At 46.4% G+C, this 22,756-nt stretch overlaps 1 protein-coding gene across 1 annotated transcript in view; it reads right to left on the reverse strand.

The window, feature by feature from the left end:
* Positions 1-13,593, reverse strand: part of VAT1L (vesicle amine transport 1 like) — a 77,717-nt gene extending 64,124 nt beyond the window's left edge. The window contains exon 1 of the mRNA XM_040329194.1: positions 13,259-13,593. Within this exon, the coding sequence (XP_040185128.1) occupies positions 13,259-13,485 (227 nt within the window). The 5' untranslated portion in view covers positions 13,486-13,593. The remainder of the gene's footprint in view (positions 1-13,258) is intronic.
* Between the last annotated feature and the right edge of the window lie 9,163 nt (positions 13,594-22,756).

A 22,756-nucleotide genomic window follows, 5' to 3' on the forward strand; every position in this document is an offset into this window, starting at 1 on the left:
ACACAGCTCCTTTCTCTATCTGCAACGTAGAGAGCGTCCTGACTCTCCTGTAGTCCAAGGGAGGGGACGAGCACGACACTCCACACCAGGGAGAAAGCCTTGCATTACGGTGTGGAGTTACAGACAGAACAGGAAGTGAGGATTTCTCAGAAGAAATAAGGACATTTAAAAGCAAAATGGAAGGATGAGGTTAAACTGTGCCTGTGTGTTATACGCAGGGGGCCGTGAAAAGTTTTTTTCCTAAAACCTCCCTCTTAACCACTTAAGGACCGCCTCCTGCACATATATGTCGGCAGAATGGCACGGCTGGGCACAAGCATGTACCTGTACGTCCTCTTTAAGTGATCAGCCGTGGGTCGCGGACATGCTATCCGATCATAGAAAGCTCCTGAAGAAGCGGCTAATACAAACCCGCGAAACATGTAGAGCACCACAAAATATTATATGGATGGTATTTATGTTCTATTTTGTGATGATAGGACGTAAACAAATGTTCTTGTTGTTTGTCATGACTTGTGGGACTTGTACCCATTGATTTCAATGGAAGTTGCCTCCAAAGTCGGATCACCGTCTTAACTAAAGCAACTTTACAGGAAGAGAAACTAGTTTTCTCAGGCAAACCCCTCCCCCCCACAGAGCTGATTATTCTGTGAGGCTGGATTCACACTTGTGCGGTGCGAATCTTGAGGGAAATTTTAAACAAAAAACTGGCATGGGTTCCCCTCCAAGAGCATACCAGGGTCTTCTTCCGGGATACAGTGAATGCTGGCCTCCCAGCATTCACCGCTCTATCCCGCGCATGTGCAGTGTTGACGGCGAGCGTCGCCGTCAACACTACACTGATGCCAAAACAACGGCCGGCGTCACAAGCTCACGCCCCGTTGTCCAGCGCTTCTCCGGAGGAGTGTAAGAGATTGATTGACAGGACGGGGAGAATGGACTTACACGCCCATTTCCCGCGGGGGATTTTGAGTGACAGGACACAGACGGCTGCTGAAAAGGAGGTAAGGAGGACTTAAAAAAAAAAAAAAAAAATGGTGTGGTTACTGTCATTGCCTACTAATTGCATAGACCTAATGTGTAAAATCAGGGTGAACCACCGCTTTAAGTTTGGTATGGATTTTAAGGGGAACCCCCTACGCCAAAAAAACGGAAGTCGGAAGAAGACCCCCGGAGCTCCCTAATAAATTACTTAAAAAACCTGTGTAGTGTGTTTTTTTTTTCTTGACACTTTTCCCCCCCAGGTGAATGGGTAGGGGTACGATACCTCATACTCATTTACAAAGGGGGCTCCCGGATTCCGATAAGCCCCCCGCCCGCAGACCCCGACAACCAACGGCCAGGGTTGTCGGGAAGAGGCCCATGTCCTCATCAACATGGGGATAAGGTGGTTTGGGGTGGGGGTGGCGCCCCCCTGCCCCAATGTACCTACCCCCCATGTTGAGGGCATGCAGCCTGGTACGGTTCAGGAGGTTGGGCGCTCGCTCGTCCCCACACCCCTTCCTGACCGGCCGGGTTGCGTGCTCGGATAAGGGTCTGGTATGGATTTTAGGGGAACCCCCATGCCGTTTTTTCTGCGTAGGGGGTTCCCCATAAAATCCATAACAGACCTAAGGGCCTGGTATGCTCTTGGAGGGGGAACCCATGCCGGTTTTTGCATGGAGTTTGGCATGGAGTTCCCCCTCATGATAAGCCACTGGCAAAGTCCTCTGTCTTGGAGGCGACTTCAAGTCGCGTTGTAAGTCGCCCCAAGTCGCGCTGTGGTTCGCGCTCAAGTCGCCTCGCAAAGTCGCGCACAAAGTCGTGTTGCCCCTGTGTCAACCGGCTCTTATTGTTTTGTTTTTAACTAAAGACACAAAGCAGATTACATTTTGGTCAAAATTTATAAAGGAATTTGATATTTTTTATTATTATTATTGAATATGTTTTATAGCAGAAAGTAGAAAATATTGTTTTTTTTTCCTTTATTTAAAAAAAAAAAAAAAAAAACACAAAGACCACCAAAAGAAAGCTCTATTTGTGTGAAAAGAAATATATACATTTTGTTTGGGTACAGTGTTGTATGACCGCGCAATTACCAGTTAAAGTAGCACAGTACTAAATAGCAAAAAATGGCCTGGTCATGAAGGGGGTAAAACCTTCCAGAGCTGAAGTGGTTAAAAGTATATGATTCTAACTTTTATGCCAAATTAAAGCCCTATCTGTCCCCCCAAAAAAACAATGTATAATTTGATAGGGTGGACTAGAACCTGAGATGAAGCATGCAGAACTGAGACATCGCCAAAACGAAAAAGACGCTCTGGGACGCAAGTGGTTACAAAAAAAGCCCAATACCACTAATAGAAATAACTGGAGCACAAAACGCGGAATGGTGACAGTTCAACTGTGAATTAAGAAAAATATGTTCATCTGTTCTAATTTTACCGATTCATCCTGGCCTCCGGCACAGCCATCAGAGAGGTTGTGTCCTATCTGGCAGCAAACATCTCTAATAAGGTAATACAGGAACGGCGCGTGCGATTCGCTATTACAAGAGCTGGGGGGGTGAGGCCAAGGAAACCATTACATTCCTTTCACTCACAGCACTGGACACTCAACAATTCCATCCCTAGAAAGTGCATTCAACTAGTGATGGTCAATGTTTTTTGATATAGTGGGCCCCGATATCACCAAAGGGCCACATATAATATTCAGTGCTACAGAAAGATGTCAGAGATTGCATACATGCAACAGGAGATGGTCAGAGCTAGCAAACAGGCTACAAGAGATAATCAGAGACTGCAGACATAGTACACAATATGGTCAGAGCCTGCAAACGAGCCAGAGGAATTGTTAGAGGCTGGGGATATGCTTCAGAAGACAGTCATAGACTGGAGACCAAATCTAGAGATCACTGCTTCTGTGGGCTTGCTACAAGAGTTGGTTAGAGATTGCAAACATGCAACAGCAGAAAATCTGAAATTGCAGGCATGCAACGAGAGATGGTCAGAGACTGTAGACATTCTACAAGAGATGGTCAGAAGCTAGGGGCATGATACAAGAGATGGTCAGAGACTGTGGACATGCTACTAGAGATGATCAGAGGCTAGGGGCATGATACAAGAGATGGTCAGAGATGGTCCAACCCCCCCCCCCCCGTTTTACTTATCTGAGCCAGTTCACCTGCTCTGCATGTCCCCGGCGTCCTCTTCTCCACAGAGTCCTGGCATTGATTGGATAGAGTGATAGCAGTGCAGCCACTGGCTCCCGCTGCTGTCAATGAAATCCAATGACGGCGGCGCTGGAGGGCGGGGACGAGTCATACACTTTGCGTCTATGGACGCCGAGTGTATAGCCTCGTACACACGACTGGTTTTCCCGACAGGAAAATTGCAAGAAGAGCATTTGGCTGGGAATCCCGACCGTGTGTATACTCCCTAGCAGTTTTCCCATCAGGAAAACATCCAAGAATCCCAACGGGAAAATAGAGAACCTGCTCTCTATTTTCTTGTCGGGTTTCCCGGCAGAGTGTTTCCTGCCGAGAAAACCGGTTGTCTGTATGCTTACCTGTCCAAAGGTAAACCGCGCATGCTCGATAAGCCTTTGACGCATGCACGGCTTGGCAGGAAAAGCTTGCCAGGAATCCCGTCGGGAAAACCAACGTTTTTTTCCCCGGCCGTGTCTATGACTCAGGAGCGCGCCTGCAAGGTAACAGCCTCGGAGAGAGTTTCCCAGAGGGGGTTATCTAATGCGCCGCCGTGGGACCCCAGAAGAGGAGGATCGGGGCCACACTGTGCAAAACGAGCTGCACAGTGGAGGTAAGTATGACATGTTTGTTATTTTTTTTTAATCAAACCTTTAGTATCCCTTTAAGACTGGGATGCCAATTTAAGACCCGGACCTTTAGGCAGGTAAAGGACCTGGCCATTTTTTGCGATCCGGCACTGCGTCGCTTTAACTGAAAATTGCGCGGTCGTGCGACGTGGCTCCCAAAATTGGCGTCCTTTTTTTCCCACAAATAGAGTTTTCTTTTGGTGGTATTTGATCACCTCTGCATTTTTTATTTTTTGCGCTATAAACAAAAATAGAGCGACAATTTTGAAAAAAATGCAATATTTTTTACTTTTTGCTATAATAAATATCCCCAAAAAACATATGATTTTTTAATTTTTTTCCTCAGTTTAGGCCGATACGTATTCTTCTACCTATTTTTGGTAAAAAAAATCGCAATAAGCGTTTATCGATTGGTTTGCGCAAAATTTATAGCGTTTACAAAATAGGGGATAGTTTTATTGCATTTTTATTATTTTTTTTTTATTTTTTACTACTAATGGTGGCGATCAGCAATTTTTTTCGTGACTGCGACATTATGGCGGACACTTTGGACAATTTTGACACATTTTTGGGACCATTGTCATTTTCACAGCAAAAAATGCATTAAAAATGCATTGTTTATTGTGAAAATGACAATTGCAGTATGGGAGGTAACCACAGGGGGTGCTGATGGGGTTAAGTGTGACCTCATGTGTGTTTCTAAGTGTAGGGGGTCGTGGCTGTAGGTGTGACGTCATTGATTGTGGTTCCCTATCGATCAATGACGGCGCCACAGTGAAGAACAGGGAAGCTGTGTTTACACACAGCTCTCCACGTTCTTCAGCTACGGGGACTGATCGCGGGACTCCAGCGGCGATCGGGTCCGCGGGGGTGGAGCTTCGGACCGGGTCGCGGGAGCGCACCCGCGACCCACGGCTGGGCACTTAAAGAGGACGTACCTATACGTGCTTGTGCCCAGCCGTGCCATTCTGCCGACGTATATGGGCAGGAGGCGGTCCTTAAGTGGTTAAAGTACATGTCCGTGTAAAGGCAGGTGTCCCAAAACTTTTGGTAATATAGTATATGTCAACAGACGTCAGTGTGCATTAAAATGCGACTAACCAAAGTTTGATATTCATTATTTATTTTACTAGGGGCAAAGGTGACTTGCCAAATCCTGGAAACAACCTTCTGTATCCTTGGCGCAGGCAGGAAAAAAACTCACAAGGATTAACCACTTCCATACAGGGCACGTATACACCTTCCCGCCCAAGCCAATTTTCAGCTTTCAGCACTGTCGCACTTTGAATGGCAATTGCGCGGTCATGCTACACTGTACCCAAACAAAATTGGCGTCCTTTTTTTCCCACAAATAGAGCTTTCTTTTGGTGGTATTTGATCACCTCTGCGATTTTTTTTTTTTGCGCAACAACTAAAAAAAGACTGGAAATTTTGAAAAAAAAAATACGTTTTTATTTTTTTCTGTAAATTTTTTGGTAAATAAGTAAATTTTCTCTTTCAATTACGGGCACTGATATGGCGGCACTGATGGGCACCGATGAGATGGCACTGATGGACATCGATGAGGTAGTACTGACGGGCACAGATGAGGTGGCACTGATTGGCGGCGCTTGTATGCGGCACTGATGGGCACACATAGGCGGCACTGATGGGCACACATAGGCGGCACTGATGGGCACACATAGGCGGCACTGATGGGCACTCATGGGCGGCACTGATGGGCACTCATGGGCGGCACTGATGGGCACTCATGAGCGGCACTGGGCACTCATAGGCGGCACAGATGGGCACTCATGGGCGGCACTGATGGCTACTTATGGGTGGCACAGATGGGCACTGATAGGTGGGCACTGGGCATGGATGGGCACTGTGGGGTGGCACTGATGGACACTGTAGAGTGGCACTGATGGACAATGTGGGGTGGCACTGATGGACACTGGGGCGACACTGATTTACCTATGTTGCCAATCAGTGCCCATTTGTGGGCACTGATTGGCATCTTTTTTTTTTAAATGCTTTTTTTTTTTTTTTCAGCCTTTTTTTATTTATTTTTTCAGCTTTTTTTTCAGCTTTTTTTTTTTTCATCTGCCCTTCCCTGGTGGTCCAGGGTGGGCATCCCTGGTGGTCCATGTGGCGATCCGAGGGGGGGCTGCGCTGATAAACAATCAGCGCGAACCCCCCCTGTCAGGAGAGCCGCCGATCGGCTCTCCTCTACTCGCAACTGTCAGACGCGAGTGAGGAAGAGCCATCAACGGCTCTTCCTGTTTACATCGTGATCAGCCGTGATTCGACACGGCTGATCACGTGGTAAAGAGTCTCCGTGAGAGACTCTTTACCGAGATCGGTGTTGCAGGGTGTCAGACTGACACCCCGCAACAACGATCGCCGCGATGCGCGCCCCCCCAGGGGCGCGCAGCGGCATAGAATCCTGAGGACGTCATATGACGTCCAGTCAGGATTCTACAACCACTTTGCCGACGTCAATCTGTCATTGGCGGGCGGCAAATGGTTAAGTTCCATGAATATAATTGTTAGCATTCTGAGGAAGATGTGAACAGATCTGGGAAGTGTGAACTATTGTACGGTAACATCGGTTTCTCTGCTTCTGAGGAATCGGATGCTTCCTTTGACTCTGGTCCGGACCTCTTCTTGCTCCCTTTCTTCTCTTGTTCCTTTTCTTCTCTTTTACTTTTCTTCTATTGTGTGTTTGACGACCCCAGTGCATGATGGTATTGCGTTTTTACATGCACAGTCTAGTGACAGATGGGTGGTCTCCAATGTGTATATAAAGTGCATCTGGAAAGTATTCACAGCGCTTCACTTTTTGCACATTTTGTTATGTTACAGCTAGAGGTCGACCGATATGGGTTTTTCTCTGGCCGATGCCGATATTTAGAAATTGCGGCGACCGATGGTGCCGTTTTTTTTTTTTTTTTTTGGGGCCGATATATTAGGCCGCGCACACACGATCGATTTTCAGCATGTAAAAAAATACGTTTTTCAGCCTCTAGAAAAAACAAAGTTTTTTCCAACTTCATCATAAAAACGACGTTGCCCACACACGAGCATTAAAAAAAAAATGCTCTAGCATTTTTAAAGCGGGGGTTCACCCTTAGAGGGCACTTTTCCCCCTTCGCTTCCTGCTCGTTATTACTAGGGGAATCGGCAATTTATTTTAAAATATGTGCAGTACTTACCCGTTTACGAGACGCATCCTCTCCGTCGCTTCCGGGTATGGGCTTCGGGAATGGGCGGTCCTTCTTGATTGACAGGTTTCCGAGAGGCTTCCGACGGTCGCATCCATCGCGTCACGATTTTCCGAAAGAAGCCGAACGTCGGTGCGCAGGCGCAGTATAGAGCCGCACCGACGTTCGGCTTCTTTCGGCTACGAGTGACGCGATGGATGCGACCGTCGGAAGCCTCTCGGAAGGCTGTCACTCAAGAAGGAACGCCCGCTCCCGAAGACCCATACCCGGAAGCGACGGAAGAAGATGCAGCTCGAAAACGGGTAAGTACTGCACCTATTTTAATATAAATAGCCGATTCCCCTAGACCGAACGAGCAGGAAGCTAAGGGGAGATTTTTTTTTTTTTTTTAAATGGGTGAACTCCCGCTTTAACGTTGTCGTTTTTCGGGTTGTAAAAAATGATCGTGTGGGGGCTTTAACGACGTGAAAAATCCACGCATGCTCAGAAGCAAGTTATGAGACGGGAGCGCTCGTTCTGGTAAAACTAGCGTTCGTAATGGAGTAAGCACATTCATCACGCTATAACAGACTGAAAAGCGCGAATTGTCTTTTACTAACACGGAATCAGCTAAAGCAGCCCCAAGGGTGGCGCCATCCGAATGGAACTTCGCCTTTATAGTGCTGTCGTACATGTTGTACGTCACCGCGCTTTACTAGAGCATTTTTTTTTACGATCGTGTGTAGGCAAGGCCGCTTTAATGATCGGGTTGAAAAAAACGTTTTTTCTAGAGCCTGAAAAACATCATTTTTTAGAACCCGAAAAATTATCGTGTGTACGCGGCATAAGTCTTTAAATGGTTAAACTGAGAACTTCTACACACGAGAGTTCAGTCCATTGATAAGTAGCAACATTGTATCTCTTTTCTCACACTTGGCAGTCTGCCCAGAGACAAGTCTACACAGGAAACTTGCATTGACTTCTATGATACAGAAGCTGTTTGCAAGTCGCGCTGAAGTTCTACATCAGCTTTTTTTTTTTTTCAGCACAATTGGCCGATGCAGATTAATTAAAAAGTGCCAAAAATCGGCCGATATATCGGTTGACCTCTAGCTACAGCCTTATTCCAAAAGGGATTAAATTCAATATTTTCCTCCAAAATTCTACAAACAATACCCCATAATGACAACACCAAAGAAGTTTGTTTGAAACCTTCGTAAATTTAATAAAAATAAAAAAAATCCCACGTACATAAGTATTCACACCCTTTGCCATGACGCTCAAAATTGAACTCAGGTGCGTCCTGTTTCCACTGATCATCCTTGAGATGTTTCTACAACTTGATTGGAGTCCACCTCCTGTTGTAAATTCCATTCATTGGACATGATTTGGAAAGGCACACACCTGTCTATATAAGGTCCCACAGTTACCAGTGCATGTCAGAGCACAAACCAAGCCATGAAGTCCAAGTAATTGTCTGTAGACCTCCGAGACAAGATTGGTTCGAGACACAGATCGGTGGAAGGGTACAGAAAAATGTCTGCAGCATTCAAGGTTCCAATAAGGACAGTGGTCTCCATCATCTGTAAATGGAAGAGGTATGGAACCACCAGGACTCTTCATAGAGCAGGTCGCCCTGCCAAACTGAGCAATCAGAGAGAAGGTCTTCCCCGAAAAAAGACCTACCCCGAAAATAAGACCTAGCGTTATTTTCCAGGAGAGCTGCAATATAAGCCCTACCCCGAAAATAAGCCCTAGTTTAAAATGCTTTATAATCCACTCTATTACTGTAATATATAATGTACAATGTGTGTGTTTCTATAATAAAATTGCGGGGAAGAGGTCACAGAAAAACAGAGCAGCGCTATATATTTGGCAGAATTATATTGCAGAAACACACATTGTATACTACCGTAATAGAGTGAATTATAGGTTTTTACAAGCATTTTAACTCAGTTCACACTAGGACAGGCAGGGAGAGAGGGGGGGAGAGAAGACATGGTAAGACCTACCCCAAAAATAAGCTCTACTATGTCTTTTGTTGCCAAAACGTATATAAGACCCGGGATTATTTTCAGGGAAACACGGTAGTCATGGAGGTGACCAAGAACCCGATGGTCAATCTGATAGAGCTCCAGAGTTTCTCTGTGGAAAGAAGAGAACCTTCCAGAAGAACAACCATCTCTGCAGCACTCCACCAATCAGGCCTGTATGGTAGAGTGGCCAGACAGAAGACACTCCTCAGTAAAAGACACATGTCGGCCAGCCTGGAGTTTGCCAAAAGGCACCTGAAGGACTCTCACACCATGAGAAACCAAATTCTCTGGTCTAATGGTTGAACTCTTTGGCCTGAATGGCAAGCGTCATGTCTGTAGGAAACCAGGCACCGCTCATCACCTGGCCAATACCATCCCTACAGTGAAGCATGGTGGCGGCAGCATCATGCTGTGGGGATTTATTTTTAATAAGTTTGCAAAGATTTCAAACAAACTTCTTTCACGTTGTCATTATGGGGTATTGTTTGTAGAATTTTGAGGAAAATAATGAAGTTAAAGTGGTTGTAAACCCTTTACAACCACTTTAACCTACAGGTAAGCCTAGATTAAAGCCGGCCGGGATTCTCGTCTCTTCAATGGGAAACCCTAACCCTGACCCCAACTCCAACCCTAAGACCCCTTTCACATTGAGGCATTTTTCATGCGGTACAGCGCTAAAAATAGCGCTGCTATACCGCATGAAAAAATCATGCCCTGCAGGCTTCAATGTGAAAGCCCGAAGGCTTTCACACTGAAGCGGTGCAGTAGCAGGACCGCTCCAAATGTCCTGCTAGCCACATCTTTGGAGCGGTATAGGAGCGGAGTGTTTACCGCTCCTATACCGCGCCTTCCCATTGAAATCAATGGGAAACCGCGGTAATACCGCGGTAACACTGCCCGGTATTAACCCTTTTTCGGCCGCTAGCGGGGGTTAAAACCTCACCGCTAGCGCCCGAATATCGCGGTAAATACGACGGTATAGCGGCGCTAAAAATAGCTCGGCTATACTGTCACCGCACCTCCGCTGCCCAATGTGAAAGCAGCCTAACTAAGGTCATGCCGTGAGTGCCGGCTCCCTCGCGCATGCGCGGGAGTGATGTCATGCGACGTCACGCAACTCCAGCCACTCACAGAGCCGGAGTTTGCTGGCCTAGAAGGAAGAGGGGTGAAGAATGGACGCTCGCTACTAGCGAGGAAAACGGGGACATAGCGGGCTTCTCCTGCAGGTAAGTGTCACATAATGGGCTACTATGTGATGCATAGTAGTCCATTATGCTTTACCTTTACAGGGAAACAAAGAGGAAGTAACACCAATCAGGGTTTACTTCCTCTTTAATCCATTTTGGAATAAGGCTGTGACATAACAAAATGTAGCAAAAGTGAAGTGCTGTGAATACTTTCCAGAAGCCTTATCAATGTATCGGGAGGAAGGACATCGATCCCAGCATGAATTGTTATTGAATTCATTATTTGGGGACTTGTATTGTTATTCTTTATTCTTTATTATTATTATTATTATTATTCTTTATTATTCTTTATTATTTATTCTTTATTTTGCTTATTTGTTTTGCTGACTATTGTACTTTTGTACTGATCTTGTTTTCTTTTTATTTGTAAAACTTCCAATAAATATTTTGAAAGTAAAATGCGTCTAAAGAATGGAAATGTACTTGTATCGTTCATACATTTTAGCACAAGTCAGTGTGAACTGGCCCTGACCCTTTCCAAAGACACCGCGGCTTAAAAACGCATAGATATGAAGGTGTCTCATAGGAAACAATGCTTAATGGACTGAAGTACGTTTCTGCTAAAAAATCCCATAGGTGTGACCCAGGCATAAGAGCCCCTTCACACCATCTTACTGCGGTAATGCATAAATCCCACACACTTCAACACATTAAATGCAATATAAATGTGAAGGTGATTGTAGAGATCCTGCAATCAGATTGTACCGTGTATGGCCAGTATAACAAAGATCATGGAAACACCATTAACCACTTGCCGACCACCGCATACATGGACCACACGTCACGTTTGGTGGGCAGTACCTCCTGCTAATCACAACTCATGCAAGTAAATGGGGCCACAACTGCCCCTCAACCGGGTGCAATACACACATTTGCAGTGCGGTGGTGTGGGCTTCTAGGAGTTAAAACAGGCAGTATGGGTTAAAACACAACGTCAAACTTCCTCTGAAAAGCAATCCACTGCAGATCTCAATTTAGAGGGTTAATGCTAGTGTCGACGACCCTTTACACAGTTGGGTTTGCGTCGCGGCACGCCGAAACACGCGTGTCATACCCACTCATGCTATAGATAGGGTCTGGTCCCATCTCAGCGTTGCAATGCAACGGCGCTCGAAAAATACAAGCATGTATTTTTGTTCTGCGTTTAATGACTAGAAGTCAATGGGAGTGTGTCACAAAGTATATGGCCTCCCGCACACAGGTATCTGGGGCCAGATTCACAGTAGAGATACGACGGCGTATCTCCTGATACGCCGTCGTATCTCTGAGATTCGCTTGTCGTATCTATGCGGCTGATTCATAGAATCAGTTCCGCATAGATAGCCCTAAGATCCGACAGGTGTAATTGACTTACACCGTCGGATCTTAGGATGCAATTCTAGGCCGGCCGCTAGGTGGCGATTCCATTGCGGTCGGCGTAGAATATGCAAATGACTAGTTACGGCGATTCACGAACGTCCGCATTACCCGCCGCTCTAACTTTCCGTAGTTTCCGTCGAGATACGCCGCGTAAAACTAAGGCTGCCCTCTAGGTGGACTAGCCAATGTTAAGTATGGCCGTCGTTCCCGCGTCGAAATTTGAAAAATCACGTAGTTTGCGTAAATCGTCCGTGAATGGCGCTGGACGCCATTTACGTTAACGTCGAAACCAATGACGTCCTTGCGACGTCATTTAACGCAATGCACGTCGGGTAATTTTCCCGACGGAGCATGCACAGTACGTTCGGCGTGGGAACGCGCATAATTTAAATGGTGCCCGCCCCATTTGAATTAGACGGGCTTGCGCCGAGCGGATTTACGTTACACCGCCGCAAGTTTACAGGTAAGAGCTTTGTGAATCAGGCACTTACGCTGTAAACTTGCGGCGGTGTAACGTAAATGGGATACGTTACACCGCCGCAGCGTAACGTAATTGTCTCTGAATCTGGCCCATGGTTCCTTAGAACGTCAAATTTGGGTGTTTCCTGGCCCGGGAGCCAAAGGTCCCACGTATGGCCGCACGTAGAAATCAATGGCCACACGTAGGTGAACGCAGGTACTTGCATAAACGTGCGCATGTGTATATATGAACAACAGAGAACATGGACGGGGAAGTGCATGCGTGATTGCACAAGTATCGGTGTCCACACGGGCACTGCCATTGATTTCTAAGGACAACTCCCAGGGGCGGGGAGGGAATGTGCCCCAATTTTTTTTTTTTTTACTCCACGACACAAAAGGGTGGCCGATTCCTCTGAATGGATTCTCTTACACGTAACAGATGCACTAGAGAAGCTTATGCGCATTTTTCGGGCGCAGAGCTTTGACCTGTTTTATTGCATTATGCCGTATGACAAAATGTGCGTTGGCCAGCTGCCTCCGGGGGGGGGGGGGGGGCATTAATGGTTGCATTAAGCACTTTTTTTTGTGCGTTTCCAGAACACGCAGATATAAATGCAGCCTTACTGTACATGGACGACGTCAACGCACAAAATAAGCGTCCGCTGACTCATGACGACCTCCCCCGAAGCTACAAAAAACGAATTTAAGCAGGCGCTAACGATCTACATATATTGAATACGGCCCTCCGGAGATGTCAGGGGCCACATTTGGCCCCCTATACCTGCCAAGCTGAGGAGCCCCCAACCCGGCACCGACTTTTTCTCCCGACTTTTATGACACGCCCAGCGACCGCCTTCTTCAGACGTAGGTGTGGAAAAGTGGAGCGACCCCGAACAAGTCGCAGGTTTTCTAGAAGATTAGGACTTGCTGACACTCATGTGAATTGCATGCGTCGCTGCATCGCCTGCGGTCATGCATGCATCGGGGCTTTAACCCTTCTATGTCTGACCTCTGGATAAGTTCTACAAAACACTGCCATAGACAGAGGAACTACAAGTCCCAGCAAAGCCTGAGCACATCTGCCTGCAGGGCATGGCTGGTACTTGTAGTCCTACTCTGGGGGGGAGGGGATGGGTAGTATAGAGAAGGGGGGTACCAGGCTTTCACTCGGATCTTCAGCTCTCCCTCCTGCGGCTCCGCCATCACTTTCCGTGCCACCCGCAGCTTGTTGAGTCCCCCGAATCCGGAGAGGAGCACGGCTCTCATGTCCCGGCCATCCAAGGCTCCTACCGCCGCCGCCGCCTCCTCGGCCGCCTCCTTCTCGGCTTCCTTCTCTATCATCTGCTCGGTCTCCTCGGCTTTCTCCGGCCGCTCCTTGGCCATGGCTGCGGGCACGGCTCCCCGCTCTTCAATGGGATGCTCGGCTGTGCTGCGGCTCCGGGCGATGCTCCTCTCTGCTACCGTAATGCGCAGTGTACGGGCGCCGTGCCCAGCTCTGGGCCAATGCCAACCGGACTCTGCTGCGCTCCTAATCCACACACAGCGCAGCAGCCTGGAAGTGTTGCTGTATGTCAATATTGGGGCTAAAGGCTCAGTGTGGAGATCTTCTCCATCATCTGTTCTACAGTACATTGTCATCTCCATCATCTATTCTACATTGTCTTCTCCATCATCTATTCTACACTACATTGTCATCTCCATCAGCTTCTCCATCATCTATTCTACATTGTCATCTCCATCAGCTTCTCCATCATCTACTCTACACTACATCGTCATCTCCATCATCTATTCTACACTACATTGTCATCTCCATCAGCATCTTCTCCATCATTAATTCTACATTGTCATCTCCATCAGCATCTCCATCATCTATTCTACATTGTCTTCTCCATCAGCTTCTCCATCATCTATTCTACACTACACTGTCATCTCCATCAGCATCTCCATCATCTACACTACATTGTCATCTCCATCAGCATCTTCTCCATCATCTATTCTACATTGTCACCTCCATCAGCATCTTCTCCATCATCTATTCTACACTACATTGTCATCTCCATCAGCTTCTCCATCATCTATTCTACATTGTCATCTCCATCAGCTTCTCCATCATCTACTCTACACTACATCGTCATCTCCATCATCTATTCTACACTACATTGTCATCTCCATCAGCATCTTCTCCATCATCTATTCTACATTGTCATCTCCATCAGCATCTTCTCCATCATCTATTCTACACTAAATTGTCATCTCCATCAGCATCTTCTCCATCATCTATTCTACATTGTCATCTCCATCATCTATTCTACAGTACATTGTCATCTCCATCATCTATTCTACAGTACATTGTCATCTCCATCAGCATCTCCATCATCTATTCTACACTACATTGTCATCTCCATCAGCTTCTTCTCCATCATCTATTCTACATTGTCATCTCCATCATCTCCATCATCTATTCTACATTGTCATCTCCATCAGCAACTTCTCCATCATCTATTCTACATTGTCATCTCCATCAGCATCTTCTCCATCATCTATTCTACATTGTCATCTCCATCATCTCCATCATCTATTCTACATTGTCATCTCCATCAGCATCTTCTCCATCATCTATTCTACATTGTCATCTCCATCATCTATTCTACACTACATTGTCATCTCCATCATCTATTCTACACTACATTGTCATCTCTATCAGCATCTCCATCATCTATTCTACACTACATTGTCATCTCCATCATCTATTCTACAGTACATTGTCATCTTCATCAGCATCTCCATCATCTATTCTACAGTACATTGTCATCTCCATCAGCTTCTCCATCATCTATTCTACAGTACATTGTCATCTCCATCAGCATCTCCATCATCTATTCTACAGTACATTGTCATCTCCATCAGCATCTCCATCATCTACATTGTCATCTCCATCAGCATCTCCATCTGTCCTCATCTCCATCATCTACATCATGTCTGTCCTCATCTTCATCATTTATATCATGTCTGTCCTCATCTTCATCATCTCCATCATCTACATTGTCATCTCCATCAGCTTCTCCATCTGTCCTCACCGCCATCATCTATTCCACAGTACATTGTCATCTCCATCAGCTTCTCCATCATCTATTCTACAATACATTGTCCTCTCCATCAGCTTCTCCATCTGTCCTCATCTCCATCATCTCCATCATTTATATCATGTCTGTCCTCTATCTTCATCATCTCCATCATTTATATCATGTCTGTCCTCATCTTCATCATCTCCATCATCTACATTGTCATCTCCATCAGCTTCTCCATCTGTCCTCACCGCCATCATCTATTCCACAGTACATTGTCATCTCCATCAGCTTCTCCATCATCTATTCTACAATACATTGTCCTCTCCATCAGCTTCTCCATCTGTCATCATCTCCATCATTTATATCATGTCTGTCCTCTATCTTCATCATCTCCATCATTTATATCATGTCTGTCCTCATCTTCATCATCTCCATCATCTCCATCATCTACATTGTCATCTCCGTCAGCTTCTCCATCTGTCCTCATCTTCATCATCTCCATCATCTACATTGTCATCTCCATCTGTCCTCATCTCCATCATTTCCATCATCTACATCATGTCTGTCCATCATCTCCATCATTTATAATCATGTCTGTCCTCATCTTCATCTTCTCCATCATCTACAACATTGTCATCTCCATCAGCATCTTCTCCATCTGTCCTCATCTCCATCATCTACATCATGTCTGTCTTCATCTCCATCATCTCCATCATTTATATAATGTCTGTCCTCTATCTCCATCATCTCCATCATTTATATCATGTCTGTCCTCATCTCCATCATTTATATCATGTCTGTCCTCATCTCCATCATTTATATCATGTCTGCCCTCATCTCCATCATCTACATCTGTACTCATCTCTATTATGTCTGCCCTCATCTCCATCATCTACACTTGTCCTCATCTCCATAATCTTCATAATGTCTGTCCTCGTCTCCATCATTAGTCTGCCATCCTCTCCATCATGTGTCTGCCCTCATCTCCATCATCTTCATCATATGTCTGCCCTCATCTCCATCATCTTCATCATATGTCTGTCCTCATCTCCATCACATGTCTCCAGGACCAATCCCCAAATAGAGGGCTCTACAAAATATCTACTAGTAGGGAACCAAGGCCATACCACTGTGTGTCTCCAGCATGCTGCCTACATTGATAGTAATAGTTAAAGCGCGGGGTTCACCCAAAAAAAAATGTTTTTTAACATTACATTAAGCCGAGTTGTCAGAATGACATTAGGCTGTTTTTTTTTTTTATTTCATTGCCGTACATACCGTATTTTCACCGCTGCTTCCGGGTATGTAATCTGTGCCGAACGTCGGTGCGCAGGCGCCGAATAGAGCCGAGCCGACCCGAGCTTCCTTCGGGAAGTTGTGACGCGCTGTGTGCGCCGTCGTTTAGCATGTCAATCAATTGGCATGTCAATAGGAACGCCCACTCCCGCGGGATTCCCTACCCGGAAGCCGCGGTGAATTCCACGGCTAAACGCTATCTACAGGAAAAAAAAAAAAAAAGGTCAGTGTCATTTTATTTGCAGAACTGGGCTGTCAGAAATTTTTTATAGGGTGAACCTCCCCTTTAAGGTTAGGCACATTCGACCAATGAAAATGAAAATAACGCATTTGTTTATGTCGGATCTTTCGGTTTTCGTATTCTGTGCGTTTGTTTTCGTTTGTTAAAACGATAACGAAAATACCTGAAATTCGGACGGAAATGCATTTGGACGAAAACGAATGCACATGTCTAATGAATACCATGGTTTGGTCCTCCAATTGACTACTTCCCCTTTCCCCATTCTTGTTTTTTCCCTTTGATACAATTAGCTAGATTCAGAGACGTTTATGCCGGCGTATCAGTAGATACACCGTCGTAACTCTGAATCTACGCCGTCGTAAATTTAAGCGCATTCTGGTAACCAGATACGCTTAAATTAGGCTAAGATACGAGCGGCGTAAGTCTCCTACACCGTCGTATCTTAGGGTGCATATTTACGCTGGCCGCTAGGTTGCGCTTCCGTTGATTTCGGCGTAGAATATGCAAATGTGCTAGATACGCCGATTCAGAAACGTACGTGCGCCCGGCGCATTTTTTCACGTCGTTTACGTAAAGGCTTTTTCCGGCGTAAAGTTAGTCGAACAAAAAGCTGGCCTAGCCAATGTTAAGTATGGACGCCGTTCGTTAAAAACGTCAATCACGTCAGGTCACGAACATTTACATAAAACACGCCCCCCTGTTCCTCATTTGAATTAGGCGCGCTTAGGCCGGCCCATTTACGCTACGCCGCAACTTAGGAGGCAAGTGCTTTGTGAATACAGCACTTGCCTCTCTGACTTACGGCGGCGTAGCGTAAATACGATACGTTATGTCAAAATTAGGCCGCCCTACCTGAATCCAGCTATATGTATACAGTTGAGGAGGTACCCCGTCTTATATAGGCGAATTGGTTTCTTTTTTGCCCAAAAATTAGCAGTAGTTTGAGATCCATCTTTTAATAATTGTTCTACTTGGTCAGAAGAACCCCTGACCATGCTCACAACACAATGACACCCCGTCTACTACACCACAGCACTTTTCAAATACAAAAGTATAAAAAGTTCACTTTAATTTCAATTCCACCTGACTACCAATGAGGTAAGACGGAAAAAGTATAAGATGTGTTTTTTTTTTCAAAATTGGCACTCTTTTTTTGTTTATAGCGCAAGGGGTACAATGTTGCACGTTGTGCAATTGTCAGTTAAAGCAGCGCAGTGCCGTACCGCAAAAAATGTCCCTGTCATTGGGCAGACAAATCTTCCGGGGTTGAAAGTGGTTAACCTACCAGCATGCAGGGCCGTCTTAATAGCATCATGGGTCCCTGGGCAAAGTAAGGCTCTGGGGCCCCTACAATGATGACGGTGCAGGTAAACAGACATTAACCACTTGAGATCCGCGCTATAGACGAAATACGTCCGCAGCGCGGCTCTCAAGTGCCAAGTGGCCGTTTAAAAACGGCCTTTATGTGCATTACCCGCGCGCGCCACTGGGTGGCGCGCGGCGGGTAAAAACTGTCCCGACGCATCGCCGAAGACCCGATGCGTGTACCTGGCGGCCGCGATGTCCGCCGGGTACACGCGATCGTCGGTGACACGGCGGTGACAGCAGGGACGTGGAGCTCTGTGTGTAAACACAGAGCTCCACGTGCTGTCAGAGGAGAGGAGACCGATCTGTGTCTCTTGTACATAGAGACACAGCATCGGTCCCCTCCCCCAGTCACCCCCCTCCCCCCACACAGTTATAACACACCCAGGCTACACATTTAACCCCTTCCTCACCCCCTAGTGTTAACCCCTTCACTGCCAGTCACATTTATACAGTAATTAGTGCATTTTTATAGCACTGATCGCCGTATAAATGTGAATGGCGCCAAATTTGTGTCAAAAGTGTCCGATACGTCCGCCGCAATATCCCAGTCCCAATAAAAATCGCAGATCGCCGCCATTACTAGTAAAAAAAAAAATAATAAAAAAAATCATAATTCTGTTCCCCATTTTGTAGGCGCTATAACTTTTGCGCAAACCAGTCGCTTATTGTGATTTTTTTTTTTTTTTTACAAAAATACGTCGAAAAATACGTATCGGCCTTAACTGAGAAAAAAAATAGTTTTTTAAAAAAAAATTGGGATATTTATTATAGCAACAAGTAAAAAAAAATATATTTTTTTTAAATTGTTGCTCTTTTTTTGTTTATAGCGCAAAAAATAAAAACCGCAGAGGTGATCAAATACCACCAAAAGAAAGCTCTATTTGTGGGGAAAAAAGGACGCCAATTTTGTTTGGGAGCCACGTCGCACGACCGCGCAATTGTCAGTTAAAGCGACGCAGTGCCGGACGCTGAGATTTCGCCTGGGAACGAAGGGGGTTTATGTGCCCAGTAAGCAAGTGGTTAAAGGGGAGGTTCACCCTAAAAACGACTTTCCCTTATGGCCCCCCACATTACAATACGATTATGCCTATTAGTTTTTTTTTGATGCTGTACATACCTTCGTACAGCTATTCACCCGTGGCTTCCGGGTTGCGAGTCCCGCGGGAGTGGGCGTTCCTAACATGCTGGTGATTGACGTTTTGCCAAAAAACGAGCTCCCCCCGTCGAGTAAGCCGCGTCACGATTGGCGAAAGGAGCCGAACGGCGAGTCGGCGCTATACTGCGCCTGCGCATCGCCGTTCGGCTCCTTTCGCCAATCGTGACGCGGCCTACGTGACGGGGGGGAGCTCGTTTTTGGTCAAAACGTCAATCACCAGCATGTTAGGAACGCCCACTCCCACGGGACTCGCAACCCGGAAGCCACGGGTCAATAGCTGTACCAAGGTATGTACAGCTTAAAAAAAAAACTAATAGGCATAATCGTATTGTAATGTGGGGGGCCAGTGTAATAAGAGAAAGTCGTTTTTAGGGTGAACCTCCTCTTTAAGTAGGTAGGAGGTAGACTGCCTCCCCTTTGCATCTATCACTCTCAGTGCCATCATGGGGCCCCCATTTTCAGGGCAGTGTGGGCTCAAGGACCAGCTGCTTCGGGGAAAGTGCAGGGGCCCCCCATGCAGTTAGGGCCCCTGGGCAGTGCCCTCTCATTAAGACAGCCCTGCCAGCATGTCTTTGAAGAGTGGGAGGAAACCCAGACACAGGGAGAACATGCAAACTCCAGGCAGGTAGTGCAGTGGTCGGGATTCGAACTGATGACCCTAGTGCCGCTTTTTTTGTTGCATTGCAGGTAAGTGGCCAGACCTGAACCTGTAGCTCTCACAGTTGTTGCCAGCGGTTTAGACATTTATGTGTGTTGAGTTATTTTGAGAGGACAGCAAATTTACACTGTTATACAAGCTGTACACTCACTACTCTACATAAAGTGTCATTTCTTCAGTGTTGTCACATGAAAAGATATAATAAAATATTTACAAAAATGTGAGGGGTGTCCTCACTTTTGTGACATACTGTATATGATTGAAGGGAAAATGTAATGTGTAAGGCCCCATACTCACGAGCAAACATGTCTGCTGAAACTGGCCCGCAGGCCAGTTTCAGCAGACATGTTTGGTCGTGTGTGGGCGCGAGCGGGCCGAATTCCAGCAAACATTTGCCCGCCGGGCCTTTTCCCAGCAGACAAATATTCCTGGACTTGTTTTAAAACAGTCCGCTGGAATTCAGCCCGCTCGGACATGTACGGTCGTCAGTACAGACCTACCGTACATGTCCAGGCGCCCGCCGTCCCTCGCATGCGTCGAATGACTTCGACGCATGCGTGGAAGCATTTTAAAGGCGGGCCGCCCACGTCGCCGCGTCATTGTCGCGGCGACACCGCGTCATCGACGCGGCGACACCGCGGACACGCCCCGCGTATTGTTTACGCGCGGACTTCTGTACGATGGTGTGTACAACCATCGTACAGAAGCCCTCTGGCAGACATGTATGGTGGAAACGGTCCGACGGACCGCTTTCACCATACATGTTTGTCCGTGTGTACCCGGCCTTAGGCTTACAGTAATCCATCCGCTAATAGGCTTATGCAGAAATCAAAGGGCCAGATTCTGGTACATTCTGCGGCGGCATAGCGAAAGCCATTTACACTACGCCGCCGCAACTTACTGGAGCAAGTGCCGTATTCCTCAAGCACTTGCTCCGTAGTTTAAATGGCCCGGCGTATCCCCGCGTAATTCAAAGGGGGCGGCTTGTATTTAAATTAAGCGTGCCCCCGCGTCGATTGAACTGCGCATGCGCCGGGCTGAAAAATAGCCCAGTGCGCATGCTCCAGCTCACGACGGAAAACGTCAATGACGCCGACGTGTGCGTCATTGACGTAAAGTCGTATTCAAGAACGACTTAGGAAAACGATGTACCCGACGGGAAAAGACGACGCGGACCCGACGCCATACTTAACATGGCATATGGCGGACTGGCGTAAGGTTACCCCTCATATAGCAGGGGTAACCTTACGCCTACGGAAACGACGTAAGCGACGACTACGCAACGCAAATTCGTTCGGGATTCGGCGTATCAGGCTCATTTGCATAGTCAAATGAGACCTGAACTTAAACGCCACCTAGCGGCCAGCGGCGAATTACATTTAAGATCCGACAGTGTAAGTCACTTACACCTGTCGGATCTTGGCCGTATCTATGCGAAAATTATTCTAGGAATCACTCGCATAGATACCCGGGTCAAAAAACAGAGATACGACGGTGTTTCCTGAGATACATATATTCATATATTCTGGCCCAGAATATTCAATTTGAAAGGCACACAGCTAAATATGTAATTGAAAAAAAAAAACATATACAAAGTGGTCTAACAGCCAAATCAGTGGTGTATTTTGGTTTTGTGACGCCCTAGGCAAGACTACAATTTAGTCAATCTCAGCCGCTTTAAAATTGCGCACGAGAATTTATACAGATTCCCAGTCACCATCTGGACGCTTCTCCCCAGGGATTGGCCAGGGCTGTATGAATATTCAGCTGCTGATTAGACTTCTCCTCACTAACTTCCAATACATCTCTGGAGCAGCCATTGGGAAGCAGTCATTCCTACAGCCACTGATATATAGAACAGGCCAGAACAAACATATCCAGATACAATACATCCACAGGCGTTACTCTATCCAAATCGCAGCTCACCTCCTCATAGAATGTTAACAGGTTGGTTTGGCAAGAAGGGATCTTCATGAATCTGTATTGGTCATTGGCAGACTGACCATTTGGCCACTAGGGGGCCCCATCGGGGTTGCTAGCCTCAGTAAAACCAGGGACAGTATGTAAAAAGCTGTGTTTTTTTTTTAAATCCCAAGATTATTGCTGCCCCGCCTCTCCAGTACATTTTCAGTGCGTGTATGTGTATTCTGTGTGTATGTATACTGTGGGGCAGATCCACAAAAGGATTACGCCGGCGTATCTATTGATACGCTGGCGTAATTTTAAAATTCCTGCGTCGTATCTTTGTTTTGTATCTACAAAACAAGATACGACTGCATCGTTTGCGTTTGGCTTTTTCCGGCGTATAGTTAAAGCTGCTATATGGTGGCGTACTCAATGTTAAGTATGGCCGTCGTTCCCGCGTCAAATTTTGAATTTTTTACGTCGTTTGCGTAAGTCGTTCGCGAATAGGGATTTGCGTAAAATGACGTCACCGTCGGAAGCATTGGCTTGTTACGGTTTAATTTCGAGCATGCGCACTGGGATACCCCCACGGACGGTGCATGCGCCGTTAAAAAAAAACGTTGTTTACGTCAGGTCACGACGTATTTACATAAAACACACCTCCATCACATCCATTTGAATTCCGCGCCCTTACGCCGCCAAAGAAACACTACGCCGCCGTAACTTACGGCGCACATTCTTTGAGGATTCGAAAAAAAAAAGTTACGGCGGCGTAGTGTATCTTAGATACGCTACGCCCGGCGGAGAGAAGCGCTGATCTACGTTGATCTGCCCCTGTGTGTGTATATTGTGTGTGTATACTGTGTATGTATACTGTATGTGTGTGTGTATAATATGTGGCCCCATAATCTATTGCCTGGGGGCCCCATAATCTCCTATTGCCCGGGGGCCAAATAATCTCC

This window comes from Rana temporaria, chromosome 11 (assembly GCF_905171775.1).
Source record: "Rana temporaria chromosome 11, aRanTem1.1, whole genome shotgun sequence".
NCBI classification, from domain to species: domain Eukaryota; kingdom Metazoa; phylum Chordata; class Amphibia; order Anura; family Ranidae; genus Rana; species Rana temporaria.